The 17,076-nt window shown below is 54.1% G+C and overlaps 1 protein-coding gene across 10 annotated transcripts in view; it reads left to right on the top strand.

Annotated features, from left to right (window-relative positions):
- SHANK2 (SH3 and multiple ankyrin repeat domains 2) overlaps positions 1–17,076 on the top strand; it is a 497,540-nt gene that overhangs the window by 307,788 nt on the left and 172,676 nt on the right. For all 10 annotated transcript variants that reach the window (XM_058689981.1, XM_058689985.1, XM_058689980.1 and 7 more), the window contains one exon: positions 6,339–6,414. In XM_058689981.1, the coding sequence (XP_058545964.1) occupies positions 6,339–6,414 (76 nt within the window). The remainder of the gene's footprint in view (positions 1–6,338; positions 6,415–17,076) is intronic.

The raw sequence follows: 17,076 nt of genomic DNA, 5'->3' as shown, positions 1-17,076 counted from the left end.
GTAGGAGTCAAGGCCACGGTGTCAGGCCAGTGTCATCCAAAGATGCTTGATGGGATTCTAATTCCATGGGAAGTTGTCGGAAAACAGTAAGCAGCACTGACGTCACCTAATGTTTACGTTTTTTAAAGCTCACTCTGCTCTACGGAGAGTTAGACCGAGGAGGGTAGGGACAAGTGTGGAAGCAGGGAGACCAGTGGCTACTGCAAGAGTCCAGGCAAGAGCTAATGGTCGCTCAGATGAGGGCGGAGGGATTGCTGGCCTCTGAGCTGCAGGAGACCTACAGACCTTGCTGCATACAGCCCTGGGCCCGGTGCAGGCCAAGGAGGGGGCCTGCGTGCAGACTACTTGGTTCTTGGCTTCGAGAAGCTTCTACGGGGTTAGGGAAACAGACAGGTTCCCTCTGGGTTGGTTAGTTTATGTCCTTTCTTTTTTTATTTTTTTAATGTTTTATTTATTTTTGAGGGGGGGGGGAGGGGCACAGAGAGAGGGAGACACAGAATCTGAAACAGGCTCCAGGCTCCGAGCTGTCAGCACAGAGCCCAACGCAGGGCTCGAACCCACGAGCTGTGAGATCGTGACCTGAGCCGAAGTCGGACGCTCAACCGACTGAGCCCCCCAGCTGCCCCAGCTTATCTCCTTTCTTTATCATCAGCAGAGAGGCGTCTTCCTCTGAGACACATAAAGAAGGCATGTGCTGCTGTCCTTTGCTCTGTCCACGTAACTAGGATACGTTCCTATAGTCTGTTGGGCAGTTTTCCTTTTCTAGAGGGTATGAGCATCTTCCCAGACAAGGGGCCGAGCTCTGCTCTCGCGTTGATTGCGTCTAGACTTTTTTTCTGCACTCACCGGGACTCCCGGTTGCTGTGACGAAAGCCTGCTCTGCCAGGCCTGAGCGAAACATGGAATGTGCTGCCTCTCGTGAGAGAAGGCCATGCACGGTCTGCATCAGTCAGCTCAGGCTACGTAAAGCTGCAGTAACAAACGTGCCCCTAAACTTAATGACCTAAAACCACAAAGTTGTCTGTCTCGTATCCCAGGGGGCTCACTCGGGGACCCAGGCTGATGGGGATCACCGTCGCAAGTGTACTGGGCACCATGCCCCAGGGATAAACTCAATACTGGGGGCAAGGGGCAGTCTTGCACTGGGGACTAAATGCTCCATCCGTCCAGGAAGTGGCATAAGTCGCTTCTCGAAACTCATCAGCCAAAACTAATTTCAAGCATTATCTGGCCAAGCCAAGGTCACCTTCCTCAACATGCAGCCCTTGGAACATCTCAGAAAACGCCAGTGGGTCATGTGTGGGCCACGGGTCCCTCAGTACTAACGATGGGGTCCAGGACAGTCCAGCGTGATGCCTGGACCGGCCTGAGACACAGCCGTGCTCGTGGTGACTGGGGCGGCATGCCTCTCGAGAGGTGGCTCCCCCGGGACCCCTGCATGGTGAAGGGAGCAATCCTTTCCCCAGGGAAGGGACATGTAGGCACACGAACTCGCTGTGGGACCACACCTCGGGTGGCGGGTCTCCTGGCTGTCGGGGGCGGCCTTGCAAACAATGAAGTTCATGGCCCCATCCCTCCTTCCAAACTTTGCAGCTGTGAACAACGGTTAGCCGCACTGTCTTCAGCCACAAAGGAAACGTATTCGGTGTGTGTCACTGAACAGCCAGGCGCAGCTGTGGGTTGTGCACAGGGCTTCTGACCGTGTCACCAGGGCAGTCGGTCGGTCCCCCTATCCCGCCAGCTTCTCTACTGTCCTGGGTGTGACTCGTTCTCAGGCAGCGTGTTCCCCACGGTGGCCTCAAAAGTGGAAATCGCAGCAGCAGGAGGAAGGCTGCATTGTCCCAGCCAGGGTCACGTGCCCCTCCTCTGAGCCAGGCACCTGCTGTGTTTAAAGGAACAGACTGCCAGGCTCCCGTGCGCGACCCTGGAATCCAGGGCCAAGCAGCGGGGGTGGGGAGGGACTGGGCAGCCGCACCTGACCATGTGGCCGGGCCGGGAAGGGGCTCACCCCAAAGAACAAGGGAGGCACAGCCCAGGAGAAGGGGAGTGGCTTCTGCACGTGGACTGTGAAGGGGGTGGCTGGCTGGTCGTTTTAGAGTTTATTTATTTATTTTGAGAGAAAGAGACAGAGACAGAGTATGAGTGGGGGAGGGGAGGGAGGGGGAGAGTGAGTGAGAGCATCCCAAGCAGCCTCTGTGCTCTCAGCCCAGAGCCCGATGCGGAGCTCGATCTCACGTCCCGTGAGATCATGACCTGAGCTGAAATCGGGAGTCCGACGCTTAACGGCCTGAGCCACCCAGGTGCTCCTGGCCATTTTAATGCAAGTGGAAGACAGAGGGTGATCGTACAGGGTGTAGGGCAGAGGCAGATATAGGGGCCCGGAGGGTTCTTATGGGCCTCCCTGGAGGACCCGTGGCCTTCCGGCCGCACCTGGAAGCCTGGGGTGAGCTCTGCTGGGTGTGTAAGTGAGCAGGCTGGCCGACCTGCAGCCTTCGAACACATGTGACCGTGTCCACATCACAGTGACGGACAACCGATGATCCAGCTGAGGCCCAGAAGCCTCTCTGAAGGGCTCTGGGTCTGTGTTCAACCCACAGGGCTGCTGGCCGGGCCTCCGACCTCCTCCTGCTCCTCCCCTTCTGCGTCTTGTTTGCGACCCACGTGCATCTTGGGAAGGGGCCGGCCCGGGCAGCCAGCAGCCCCCGCCTCCCTGCACAGTGACGGCAGATCCCAGGTTACCAGCAAAGGCCGACCCTGGTGATGACACCGAGGGGCACACCTTAACAGTGGGGAAGGGGCCTGAGAGCAATCCAGCCCACCTTCTCTCTTTCCCGGGTATGATGCTGAGGCCAGGCAAGGGCAGGTCCACAGGATTCCGCGTCTAAGTGAGGGTAGTGATGGTCGCAATGTTGTGTCCCTCAGTGCCTCTCCCCTGATCTTTGGGGCCGTATCCCAGAGCAGAAGTGTAATTGTGTCCAGGAGCCAGAGCACAGAAAAGACCTGTGCAGTGGGAGTTTTTCACAAAGCATTCAGGGATAGTATCCTTTCAAATTAAGAAAAAAGGGGGTGGTGGTGCCTGGGTAGCTCAGTCGGCTAAGCGTCCAACTCTTGATTTCAGCTCATGTCATGATCTCATGGCTCATGGGATCAAGCCCCGTGTCAGGCTCTGTGCTGACGGCACGGAGCCTGCTTGGGATTCTGTCTGCCCCTCCCCCGCTCACACTGTTCTCTTTCTCAAAAGAAGGAAAGAAAGAAATAGTATCCTTTCTAAAGGTCTCCTTTCTCTAATAAAATAATGGAGGTAGAGGAAAGGAGCCCATTGTTTCGAACGTCCTTCCTGAGCCAAAATAAAAACGTGGTAAATCTTATGTCAGTCTGTGTTCTTCCCTCTTGTGTAAAATTTTCTTGATCCATGAAATCCCCAAATCTGGGAACCACTGGCTCACTGACCTAGCCTAGAAATGGTTCCCTTTCTGAAATGTTTCTTCCGGTAAACACACACGCACGTGCACACACATACACACACATTCACTGACGCCCCCTCTGCTGCTGGAACCCTAAACCTCTGACTTTAGTCAGGGGCCCCCACCGATCACATCTCAGTGCCCAACACCTCCCTAGGCAACCAGCACAGAGCCGCCTACGTGGGGCTTAAGCAACAGAGGCAATTACGAGTAATAACAGCTCACAGACAGTCCCCACGGTGGCTCGGTGGCTTTGTAAGCTACTCTGCTAAACACGATGAGGTTCAATTCCTACGTATCCCTCCGGGGCCTGGCGCAGATGGGGCCCCCACACAGATGTCACAGGGCTGAGTCGGCCGGATGCATCGTCTGGCCTGCGTGCTCCCTGTGCACCGTCATCCGACTGCTGGTGCCCTTAGCCCAGCTCACGGAAGGTCCTCGTCCTCAGGCTGCATCTTCAACCCGGCCCCAAGATCCTGAGCCCCGGATCGCAGAGCTAAGGCCCCACCCCTGTGAGTCTCCTAGTCCCTGCATGTGGGGTGCAGGACCCGTCTCCCCCCGTGGGCTTGATAAATGACTCACATTGCACATGTGTAAGCTACAGACGCCGGGGAGGAGGGGAGGAGGGTCCAAAACATCTGGGCACAGTTCGTCCAGGTGCGAAACACGGAAGAGGTACGTGCAGCTTGGCTGGACCGGCGCCCGGCGCGGCGAGGGCCCCATGTACTGAAGCCACTCTGAGGCCGTGTGGTGTGTTTTCTTTGCTGGTCGCACAATAGGTCGCGTAGGTCAGGTGGACACGTACTGGCCCTGGGTATCTACCAGGAATTAGGCATGGGGGCGGGGCATGTGGTGTAACACAGAGAAAAAGGCCGTCACCACCCTGGAGCACTGTAGAGGGCATGGGGACTCGGACCCCTTCCAGGGGTCACTTAGTGTGGCTTGGTGGTCTGGAGCTCCTGGGGACTCATCCTGACCCTGCCATTTAGTGGGTGTGTGACTTTGTCTTGGCGGCCTTGCCATCTCCATGCATAAAATGGGCTCGGTCCCACCTCCCTCATCTGGCCGCTGCGACTAGTGAGGGGCTGAGCGCAGATGACCAGACGGGGGCACAGGGGAAGGACCCCATAAACATTAGTGTTGATGGAGCAGGGGCACGTGGAACAGACACAGAGGGAGGGAGGACCCCAAGGTCCCAGCAGGATTTGAAAGGTGACCGGACGTGGTCGAGGCTGCAGAGCAGCACGTACCTCGCACGGGGGCTCGGGAGGTCCCGGGGGTGAATTTGGGAATGGCGCTTGGAGCCGGACCCCGTGTTCAGTAAGCACTCAGTTAGTGTCCACGACAACAGTGGTGATGATGATGATGTTGTTGCTTGTCAGAGAATCATACCTTTGGTGTTCTTGGAGCCTCGGGGGTGGTGACGGGAAAGGGGTGAAGAGGCAGGTGGGAACCAAGTCCCAGAGGACCCGGGCTGCCTATCAGCTAAGGCAGTGTTAGCTGCTGTAACAAACAAGTCCCTCGAGGGCAGCGTGGTGCGACAGAAGTCTAACTGTTGCTCACTTCAACAGTTCAATGTGCAGAGACCCGGGCATCTTGCAGAACGCTAGAGGATTCCACCATCCTGTAGTGCCCCGGGGAGCGTCCTAGCTCTGAGCTGGGCGAGGTAGCAAGAGAGGGTGGGGAAGCACACGGGGTCCGTAAAAGAGAAGCTTAGAAGAGACCCCCCCCCCCCATCTTCACGCTGGAATGTTCCATTCATTGCATTGCTCACATTCCATTGGTGGGAAGTGGTCATGTGGCATGGGTGCAAGGGGAGCTGGGAAATGTAGTCCTGGGCTGGCCATTTGCTCCTCCCTCTCCCTCAGAGACATCTCCGTACTGTGCAGAAAGCGAGCATGCATTTTTGCTGAACTAGCTGCCTCCAGGCGTAAAAGGGGCTTGAGCAAAACTATGCCGACCTTCCTCGGTACCCTTACGTGCATTCACTTTTGAACTGAACGCGTGTGGGGGTTTGAATAAAAGCTCGTTCGCCTTGGAACGTGGATTGACCACAGAGAGGGTTGCAGAAGTTATAATGAGATTTTGAGCCATTTTCCTGAAGCCAATCGCATAATTTCTCTGTATTTTTTTTTCCTAGGGTTTAGGAAGGAGATTGTCCCGGAGATTTTATTCGTGGGGAAAATATCTGAACAGTAAATCATTGGTCCCCCTAATCTCTTGTATTTGTGTTTTTGTGGGTTTCCTCCCCCTGGCCTCCCGCTAGCTGTTAAAATCTATTTACATTCTTCAAACTGTGTCCGGTGAAGTTTACGTCCAAATCTGCTGAGTAAGAGAAGCAGGCAGAGGACTGAAATTAGGAACGTGAATCATGTTTGGGGTTTTGTTTGTTTGTTTGTTTATGTTTTAGGAAAGAACGTCTACAGCCAGAAAAGTAACAACAAGCCTTCTTTTTCCCCAAAGGCGGGTCATGTTCGAATTAGCCGGAAGGCCCAGCAGCATCACCTGGGGATACCTACCGTTCTGGCGGGTTCTGTGAGCCACTGCTATTCTGGCTTGAACTATATGACTGTCTTCTTTGCAGAGCACTGCCTCCCGCCCCCTTCCCGAGCCCAGGACCCGGGGCTGTGCCTTCTTTCTGGAATGAGGCTCCTGACTCTTCAAAAGTTGGCCTTGGGGTTCATATGTGTTCCTCACAGTTTGCAAAGTTAGGCCCCAGAGCGAGGCCTTCTCTTCCTCCAAGATCTTTCCCCAGGAGAGCGGGTCTCGCGCTTCGTAGGTCAGATAAGTGAGAGGCCCGGCCGGCCTCGCTTGGTTTCCGCATTCAGGGGCCGTGACTTTTCTAAACAGTGTTTCTCTTCCCTCTCTGTGCAGAAACTCGAGCAGACCGCAGCAAGAAACTCTTCAGGCACTACACAGTCGGTTCATATGACAGCTTCGATGCTTCCAGGTAAGACGTGGCTCTTTCTCCGCCAGGCCCCTCTGCTCACAGATGCTCATGTGGGCCGCAAAAAAGCTCTGGACCATCTTGCATGGAGCACTCGGGCGCCCTTGGCTTTTCCCCTCAGTGTGTCCATTGGGACCACCCCCCCCCCCCCACCAACCCGCCACGGACTGGGATTACGGAAGCCACCGTCTTCCGGAGAACCTGCCCAAGATGCGGTCTCCGTGCTGCCTGAGGTTTGGGGTCGGGCTGGAGCTCACCATGGGGTGGCTCAAGGGAGAGGGCTGTCTGTCCAGGAGGAGGACGACCAGGCATGGTGTGGGGGGGAGCAGCATGGATGTCAGTGACGACAGTGGCTGGCCACAGAGCCACGGGGCAGCGCCCGGGTAGCACCCCATCCCGGGAATATTTAGGGTGTCGTAGCTCTGGCCTTCTATGTCGTCTGCGTTTTCCCTCTGCCTCCTGCCTCTGAGTTGAAGCTTTTGTACAAGGAAGGCTCACCCCCCCACCCCCCCCGAAAGGTGTGGCACCAAGCAGGCAGGGCCTTTGAGCATAACGTACATTCGTTCTGTTGTGCAGTCATGCCCACCCTCCGTCTCCGGAACTTTCCATCTTCCCAAACCGAAACACTGTCCCCATGAAACCCCGAAAGCCCCCAGGCCCTCCCCCAGCCCCTGGTGCCCACCATCCACTCTCTGTCTGAATCTGGTGACTCTAGGGGCTGCCCAGAAGGGGAATTATACGGTATTTGTCTTCTTTGGCGACTGGCACGTTTCACTCAGCGTGGTGTCCTCAAGGTCCGTCCGTGCTGTAGCAGGTGTCAGTGTCCCTCCTCTGCAAGGCTGAAGGAGGTCCCTCTGCAGGCATAAGCCACGTTTCGTTTGTCATTCCGCCGTGGACGCACACCCGTGTTGCTTCCACCTTTTGGCTGTTGTGAACGGTGCTGCTGTGGACATGCTTGTTCAGGTATCTGAACACCTGTTTCCGGTCCTTTGGGGTGTACGTCTGGCAGTGGAATCGCTCGTTGGACCTGGTTTTAGTGCCGTCCTGTCCCGACCACCTTTCTGTCGTACACAAGACGGTTTAGGATGGGAATCCCACGCCGGGCAGAGGAGCCGAGCCGCCCCTCCCAAGCGGGTCTTGCTGACAATTGCCCACTTTTTGAAAGTTCAAGCTGCGGTCTGTGGCCCAGTACCGCCGAGAGAGAGAAAGCTCAGAGGCTGGTGGCTTCTGGGGAGACACGCCTGACCCCGGCTTCTTTCGACCAGTCTCCGTGGGGCTCAAATGAGTTGCTTCTGCGGCCGCAGGCGGCTGCTGGAGAAAGTGGACCCTGGACACGTGGTCACGGCCGATGTGGCTGTCCTGCTTTGCTTCCTTTCTAAGAAAGAGGGTGCCTGAGGCTCAGACAGTGGCCGGAGTGTCGCCATGGTTACGTGGAGGGCCATCCGGCCTGGGAGTGGGGCTTCTGGGAGAAAGGAGCCTTTGACCGCCGCGGCTCGCCCACAGAGGGGCTGTCCAGGGACCTGAGCTGACCGAGCCAGGGAAAGAGAAGACCACGGGGCCAGGCAGGCTGGCTGGGTCACGTGTCACATGGCTGACAGCAGGCCCGGAACACACCAGGGGACACACACACACACACACACACACACACACACAACGGCAGCTTGGCCGGCAGAAGGCGTGCGGAACCGTTGTAGCTGTTCACAGAGAGAACAGAGCTGTCAGGAGGTGATGAGCTCCCTGCCACCGGAGGAAGCCAAGCCGGGTAGGCATTCTCTTGCCAGAATGTCCCAGGTGGTAGGACCAGGTGACACGTGAGATCCTTGTCAGCTCTGCCTCCCCGTGTCTCGACACCCAGAGGAAGCCTTTTGTTTTGCGTGTTACCAACCACTGGCTCGGGGCCAGGGCCTGGGACCACAGAGAAGAGGGACATCCAGCCACACCCCTCAGGGTCAACTGATGACTTCTGAATGGTAAAAGCTCTGGCCGCGACCGTAGTTCAGGAGTCAGTGCCGACTTTCCCAGGGTGAGGGATTCAGATGCGCTGTGGGCTCACATTGGCCAGAAAAAGATCTGAGTAATCGTGGCGCCATTTATGAACCTCCTGCCACGTGCCCGCACCTTGGCTTGGTCACCACTGCTGCCCGATGGCCCTCCTCCAGTGACCTTGGAAACAGCGTCATTATCCGCTTCTCAGAACCCTAAGGTGGAGAAAGGAAAGTCACATTAAGGACCTGGCCCTCGGCCACATGGGTGCCGGGGCCTGTGTGTGAGGCGCGGTCACCTGGAATACAGGACCCTTGCCCTCAGTCCCCTCTATCCCATGGTAAAAATGTTACCGCCCAAGGCTGGCCAAGGAACTAGCTGCGGATTGAGAGAAATCGACAGAGACTAAACCCTCAGCTGGTGAAGTGTGTTGGGTGGATGGAATGACGTTACCTGGGTTATCAGGTCTGAGCTTTTCTGCCCAGGACGTAGGGCTTAGCCTGGGGGAGCCACCGCATCCCAGAACTGACCTCTTCCGGACCATGCGCTCAGCAAGGCCAAGGAGCTGGTGGCTCCCGCCTGCCATCAAAACCCAGGCGGCCGATGTGCGTGGCTCTTGGGCGGGTTTGGGGGTGAGGCTGAGCCCGGGCTCCTCTGGCTGAAGAGGCAGGAACCGTCTAAGGGACTCACCAGCCACCGGCTCATTGACCCGCTTCGGAATCCATGTCAGACACGGCCTGGCGAGCCACGGAGATCTGGGTGCCGCGCCAGCCCCCGGGCCAATTACCCACCGTAGGCGCAGGGCAGCGGTCTGGGCAGGCCACTCAGGGCTGAGGCCGCGCTGTTGCAAATGCAAATGTAATTAAAGAGAAGGCAATAAGAAGCGGCAGTCAATGGAGACGGTTTCTGAATCAGTCAGCCCATTCTCCCCCCCCCCACCCCCTCCCACCCCCTGTTATGTCAACAGCTTTGCTCAGGGACTCGTTGCTGAGGAGCGGACTGATAAAAACACACCCGTTCGTTGTTCACTGGGTCCAGCTACTCCAGCCGCTTCTTTCCTCGGGATTCCCCTCCACCTACCCATCGTGTACATGGCAGAAGGATCTAGAAGCGTGGGCACGTGATCGAGATCAGAAAGCAGAGAACCTGTAGCCATTTCTACAGCGGACCTTACGGATATTTCAATATTGCTCTTAAAAACACAGAGTATAGGAGTCTCAAGTTCCCGCTAGTTTTAAATCAGAACTCCAGCCTCATTAGCATGGGGCATCGAGGAGGAGTCTACCTGGGAGAAGAAGGAGAGACCTCAGGCTTTCATACCAGGCTGAATACATCCATCCATCCGCTCATCCAGCCAGCCATCTAATTACCTGTCTGCCTATCGATCAGCCAGCCATTCAGCCATCTCCTGACTCATCCGTTCATCCGTGCACCCACCCATCTAGCGAGCACCGCATCCATTTGTCTCTCCATCCGTCCACCCGACAGTCCACCCATCCATCGATTCACACCTCCATTCCCCCAACCGCTCACCCATCCGCTCATCCATCCAACTACCTGTCTACTCAGCCAGCCAGCCAGCTACCAATTCCTCCATCATCTACCCATCCAGCCATCCCTATTTACCTCTCCACCCGTCCACTTCCCTTGTTCATCTATCCATCTATTCAACCAATATTCATCAAAATCTGACTACCCGGGGAGCTAAGGATGTGGAGGTAAACAAGACAGACTAACACAGTCTCTAACCTCATGCAGATTAAAATCTAAGTAGTGAAAATAACAAAGTTTAGGAACAAATAAGCTAGAGACTCACACTTAGCAGTCAATGCTCTGGAGCAAATCAGCAGTGTCAGCATACAGTCTCTTGGGCAGGTTGGGGCAGACCTGCTTTATAGAGGGAGCCAAGGAAGGTCTCTCTAACGAAGTGACTTTTGATCTGACACCTGACCGTTCAGCAGAATCAGAAAGCCCGGCATGTGCAAAGGCACTGAGGTGATGTGCAGGAAAGCAGTGGCCTGGAAGGGAGTAGAGAGAATGATCCCAGAGAAGGAGCTTGTGCTCTGTGGGAGGAGAGTGGACTTCCTCCCGTTTGTGCAGTGGGGATCCCAGAGGGCTTTAAGCAGAAGAGTAACATGACCTGGTTAACTTTGCTAGAGGCAAACAGAAGGAAGGGTGGGGGCCACCTGTGTGACCGTTGTCATCTTCCTGGCTGGGAAGTGGTGGTGACGGGCCAGTGGAGAGGTAGGGATAGACAGGTGGGTGGCTTCCGAGTGTAAGGTGTCGTTAGAAGGGACAGGACCCACCTAGGCACTACATGGGGGGCAAACGGGGAGTGCGGAGGGCTCTCCTCCTTTGGGGCTCTACAGGGAGGAGCCCCAGAGGTGAGTGGGGTTGGACCCGTTCCCTATTGTCATCAGGCACCTCCCGGGACCCCTCGCTACTCATCCAAATATGCACCTGCAGCTTCGGACCCGCCTGGAAGCCCTGTGTTCAGAAGCACCGTGCGGGGAACGCATCTAAGGTGCTGGGTCGTCACCGTTCCTCTTTCTTGGTGAGACCAGTTGAGTCGCAGGGGCAGCAAACGGTACCTGTTGGCCAGCCGGACGGCCCCTAGTGGTGGCCTCTTGCTCTCATGGCTGTCAGACATCATCATCCAACTTTGTATGTTTTTAAGTTGGTAATTGGAAGTACATCCGTGCGGATAAAAAATTCAACATGGGCGGGTTTCGTGTTAGACTGAAGTCCTTACCCCCGGCCCCCAGTTCTCTCCAGAGAGAACCTCTCCTGTCGGTTTCCTGAGGATCGTCCCAGAGGTGCACACTGAGTGTGAAAGTGCACACGCACATGACCTGAAGCCTTTCAAAGCCCTTGAAGGTACAGGGCCCTAGGTTTTTACATCCGACTTGCCAGTAAAGACCCCGTATAACCTTGGGCAGCTCACTGTGCCTCTGTGTGCCTCAGTCTCTGACCCCCCAACCCTATTTGCAAAGTGGAGATCAGTCTTCCGATGCAGGCCACAGCCCCGGTGGTGTTCAGGACAAGGTGAATGGGGGCAACGTAGGATTAGTGTTTGCTGCTTAGGGGCACGTGCTGTACGAATCCAGAGGGACGCTGACTTGTGGACAGCGTGGGTGGGTAGCTGATTTCCCTTGAAACCCTAACTCTGTGTTCTAGGAGAGTGCCTCGTGTAGGTCGTGAGAACTGAATGGCAAGAAACATGGATGTCCTCCAACATTATTTTGTATTTGTATGTTTTCTATTATTCCTTCGACTTGAAAAAAAGGGATCAATCCCCGAGTATGTTCGCGGATTCGTAAGGGAACATACTTTGGTTTTTTCCCCCTCGTTTGATTGGTGGCCGGGCCTCATGATTAATGCTGAAGCTCTCAGGGCAGCTCCTTTGGGACAGAGAGAGGGGATTTTGCTGTTTTGTCCCTACGTATCTGTACTTGTACTTTTCGCAGGTATGTATTGCTTTTGTAATATTTTTGAGAGCAGGAAAGAGGGGGGTGAATCCCTGGGCCCAGGCAACATAAGAAGTCACCACAGCGGTGCGCGCCAGCTCTCCCAGCTGGCTCTCCCCGCGGGCCATGTGCACGAATATGGCAGCGGGAGCCAGGTCTCCAGCTGGAGGAGTCACGGCCCCAGAGAACGCGCCCCAGGAGTTTCTCCTAGAACATGTTCTCCTCTGCCGTCTGTCATGGTGAACAGCACGCCCAGTGCCCACATGGGAGACCCGGGGCCCCTCCCCTTCCCTCATCCATCACGAGCGTCCGAGGACTCCCGCCCTCCTCCCCGTTCTCCCACGGCTTGCCGAGGGGGTCGGCCCTCGGCCGTTGTCCACAGACTGCCTCCCTACCTCCGTGATTATACCTTACTTCTCCTTTTGTCTTGTTTTTTCATTGACATGCAATCGACGTATCACATCATACTACTTACAGGTGTAGAACGTCATGATTAGACATTTGTACGTGTTGCAGAATGATCACCATGAATGAGAAGCCTGGTTGAATCTGTCACCTTACTTCATTACACTCGGTTTTCTCACAATGAGAACTTTTCAGATCTACTCTCCTAGCGACTTTCAAATATATAATACCGTGTTACTAATCATGGTCACGGTGCTATCCGTTACATCCCTGGGACTTAGTTGTCTTTTCTTTTTTAAAAATATTTATCTATTCATTGTGGGACAGAGAGAGAGTGGGTGCAAGCAGAGGAGGGGCAGAGAGAGAGGGAGGAGAGAAAATACCAAGCGGGCTCCATGCTGTTCGCACGGAGCCCGGCACGGTGTTCGATCCCACGAACTGTGAGATCATGACCCGAGCCGAAACCAAGAGTCAGATCCTCAATTGACTGAGCCACCCAGGTGTCCCAAGGGACTTATTTGTCTTACAGCTGAGAGTTTGTACCTTTTGACCACCTTGACCTATGGCATCACTCATCCCCTGCTCCTGGAAACCACCAACCTCTGTATCTATGAGTTGTGCTTCACTTGTTCATTTGTTTTGCTTCGTTCTACATATAGATGAAATCATGCAGTATTTGTCTTTCTCTGTCTGGCTTCTTTGACCTAACATAATGCCCTCAGAGTTTCTTCGTGTTGTAAATGGCAGGATCTCGTTTCGTTTTATGGCTGAATAATATTCCGTGTACACCACTTCCTCTTTATCCATTCGTCTACCAATGGACACCTAGGTAGTTTCCATATCTTGGCTGGTGTGTATAATGCTGCATTGAACATGGGGTGCGGATATCTTTTTGACTTCGTGTTTCCATTTATCTTTGGATAAATACCCAGAAGTGGCATTGCAGGATCATATGGTACTTCTATTTTAATTTCCTGAGGATCCTCCGTAATGTTTTCCAGAGTGGCTGTACCTGTTTACTTTCCCACCAACAGCGCACAAGGGTTCCGACTTCTTCATGCCCTTGCCAAGAAAAGTTATTTCTTGTCTTCTTGACGATAGTCATTCTAACGAGTTAGTTAGAATTATCTCCAGCTACATTATCTACCGTTAGATTAGTTAGATCGTTTCTTGTGTATATTTTGACAGTAGCCATTCATACTCATTCAGGTGTGAGGTGATCTCTTTGACTTGTTTTGCCTTGTTCTTCTGATGGTTACCTCCCTAACTCTGTGACTACCCCTGCATTTCTTAATTTAACAACATAAAGCATCATTAATTCTTTGCTGTAAAAGTCTTTTAGGTTCTATCTATAAGTTGGATTCAAAAGTTTAAAGCCAGTGGAAAGCATCACATTATCATGATACTATAAATGTTTACATCATTTCCAAGTCAAAGGCTAGGACTGCAGTTCCTTTTTACAGACACATTGGAAGAAAGGGCTTTCTAATACCAGAACCCACTGGATTCTTTTTTCTTTCACCCCATTAGTTGTTCAAAGTATTGTCACAGTTTAGTTAATATTAGGGTCATGGTTTTCACATGAAGTTCTTATTTTTTCCTGGAGTTTCTGGTTGCCTTTTTTTTTCTTATGGAAGAGGAATTAGTTCTTCAATATGCCACTAAAATATCATCCTGTTTCTTCTGTATCACTAGAACCCATCTCATCCTTATCGGAGCTCTCTGCTCCCATTTGGACACCATTCCCCAGGTCCCAGTGCACGATTCTCATTCTGAGATTTCCCTTCATGGAGCTACTGGGTAAGTGAGGGTTTCTTTAGCTTTGTTCTACCAGGACACATACTCAAGTAAGAGCCTCAGTAAAAGGTACCTGGATTGTCAACTCCCATGTCTGAAAAGTCTCTGATGTGCCCAGTGCTATAGAATTCTGGATTCAAAATAGTTTTCTTCTAAACAATTAAAGCATTGCTTCATTGACATCTTGCTTCTGCTCATTGCTGGCGAGAGGTGATGGTGCTGTCTGATCCTCATTCCAGTATAGGTGATCCTTTGTCTTTCTCTCCAAAGCCTTGGAAGAACTTCATTGTTTCTACTTTTCCTTGATATTCTGAAATGTCATGCTGATGGGTCTAAGTCTCTTCTTTATTCATTGTGCCCACTATCCTGGGGGTTCCTTCAGACTGAAGCAGCTTCGGCTTTAAGAATATGCTTTCGTTATTCCCTTGGAAATGCCCTCACTTCCTGTCCCAGTTCCCTCTTTCTGGATTTCCTATCAGCCCATTCTTTCTTATGTTTTCTGTCCCTTTGCCTTTTCACTCTGTATTCTGGGAGATTCTCTCAACTTTCAACCTGTCTCTGTAAGTTATTATTTTGACAATCACATTGTTATGTTCCAAGAGCCTTTCTTTTCAATGATGGGTAAGCTTCTAAAGATGAGGGAAGTCGTTTCTGGATATCTTTGGGAACAAGCAGGCAGCTGTGAATGGGCAGTTCTCTGCACAGAGGTGCTCTCAAGGCAGAGTCCACGCTGATTACATGTTCCTTCAGGTCAAACACCAAAAAGAGAGAAATCCAGAGTCATGTTCTTTGCCCTACTTACCCCAGGAGCCCAAAAAGAGACAGATGCAGCTTCTTGTGCAAACCTGTGGGACAATAGTAGGGTTCAAATTGAAACTTGAGGGGTTGAGGTGTTTTTGTTTCGTGGTGAGCATGCCCAGATGCCCGGGCGATGAGGCAGTGGTGAGAGGGGTCCTAGGAATGCCAGGGCCAGGCTGAGTGGAGACAGTGGAGGATGCTGACTGGTGGTTGTAGGGGTGGGGGGCGGGGGTAGGGTGCAGACAACATCACTCACTCTGCTCCTGGTGGCGTCTGAAAATCAAGAGTTGTGATTCAACCTCCATCGTGGATCTCTGAGATTCAGATTTAATGGGCGGTTATGCAGACTCCTGGCACTCTGTGTATGTCCTGGGTCCACTCTGGTTCTGAGCCTCTCAGGACACCGGGGGCGGGGGGTGGGGGGCAAGCGAGGGCCTCTCCCGCTCCAAAACTCAGCGATTAGACATTAAGTGTTCTTTGGTTTCACCACACCACTGTCCCCAGCGCTGTCATGATGTAAAGCGACCGACTTGGGGACTTCCGACCTTGCTAGTGTCCCCAGACTAGGGGACAGGGCATGTTCTTTTGGCTGGAGATAGGCTCAGACCCTCTAAAACCACAGGGGGGTCCACAAGTGGGAGGAGTCTCCTGGGGACCCAGGCTCAGAAACCCCTGCATAGGGAGCCCTTGACCTCCTGTGTTGGGGCTCTTTACTGGAGCTGCTGAGCCTAGCCAGGGGAGGCATCCCAGGACCACCTGGCCCTAGGGCAGAAGCCGAAATTCTCAGAGAACACTCCCTCTCATTTCACCCTTTTTGGCAGGACTGGGCAGGAAGCCGTGGCACCTTTTCTCTGGACTGAGCGGCCCCTGTTTGGAGGCTGGGAGCAAAGTCCCTCCGCACAAGGGAGGCTCCTGGCTCAGAGCATCCTCGGACCACATTTAGTACATTCCCAGGTGGCGAGTGGGTGTGTGGGTGGGGGGAGCGCAGGCGGATGGGTGGGGACGGTGGTGAAACAGCAGAGGAGGCGGAAGGAGGCTGGCGTTCCGGGCACACCTCCAGGTTGGGACTGGCCGAGCCCCTGAGTAGCCCTCAGGCCTTCCTGGTTCTGCCCCCGGAGCTGAACACCGGCCTGCCGTCTCCCCAAATGCCCAAGCCACTCGGCACCAGAGGACAGGGTTTTCAGGGCTCCGTGAAGTTCTCCATGATGCCAGCTGCCAAAAGCAACCTCTGCCCCTGTGCCCCCCGCGCTGTGTCTGGCATCTGTTGTTCCCTGGTCGGTAGCCTTTGCCAGTGTCCACGTGTGAATACTCCCCCCAGGCTGATTTCAGGCCGCTAACACGAGCCACTGCAGAGCTGGGCAGAGAAGACCCGAGCCAGCCCCAGCCCCCCAGCCCCCCAGCCACCTAGGCCAAGATGTGTGTCTCCCTCTTGCCTTCTCCAGCCCCACAGCCCTGGCTCAGACTCCGAATGGGGCCAGTCCTCATGTACTAGGTCTTAAGTGTACTAGTCTGAAGTCCTAGGGACCAGCTTTGAGCCTGACGAGGCTCAAGCCTGTGGGTTCAGATGCCAGGGTCCCAGTCCCAGTTCTGACACTAGCTCCCCGCACGGGCCTCAGTTTCCCCACCTGTAAAACCTCCCCCCCCTCCCCAAGGCTGGTTACAGAATTCTAAATATTCTGCTTGAAACCGCCATAACCACCAGCCTCGGGTCACTTGTGAATGAACATGCTTTCTACAGAACCGCAGACCCTGAAATTCAGGGTTCAGGCCCAAGCTGCCAGTGGGGTGCCATGCCAAGGGGGTGCTGTTCCAGGAGAAGAGGGTGAGGCCAGTTCAGAAGTGTTCCCAAGGCTGTGTCTGGCTGTCAGTAGGTTCTCAGGAGGTGCTCGTGCTGATTCCCCACCTCTGACCAAAGACCTGGTCTTCTGAGCCCCCTCCTCTAGGAAGCAGGAATGCCTTGGGTACCTGACTTGGGAGAAGCCAGAGGGACAAGCGAGCAGATCCTGGTTCAACTCAAGGTTACCTGGTCCAAGGGGGAGGCTGGGAGGTGGCTGTGTCTTTACACCTTGCACTCCTTGCTTCCCTGTGTCTGTCTTGTGCAAGATAGAATGGAGCTGACTCCAGCCTGTCTCCTCTTCCCCGGCATCTTTCATGGGGCCTGCAAGTGTTCAACCTTCAGAGATGCAGGGTTGAGGGAGTCCTGAGTGGGAGGACT

The sequence above is a fragment of the Neofelis nebulosa genome, chromosome 10 (genome assembly GCF_028018385.1).
Source record: "Neofelis nebulosa isolate mNeoNeb1 chromosome 10, mNeoNeb1.pri, whole genome shotgun sequence".
Lineage (NCBI taxonomy): Eukaryota > Metazoa > Chordata > Mammalia > Carnivora > Felidae > Neofelis > Neofelis nebulosa.
This window is presented reverse-complemented; position numbering and strand designations above follow the sequence as displayed.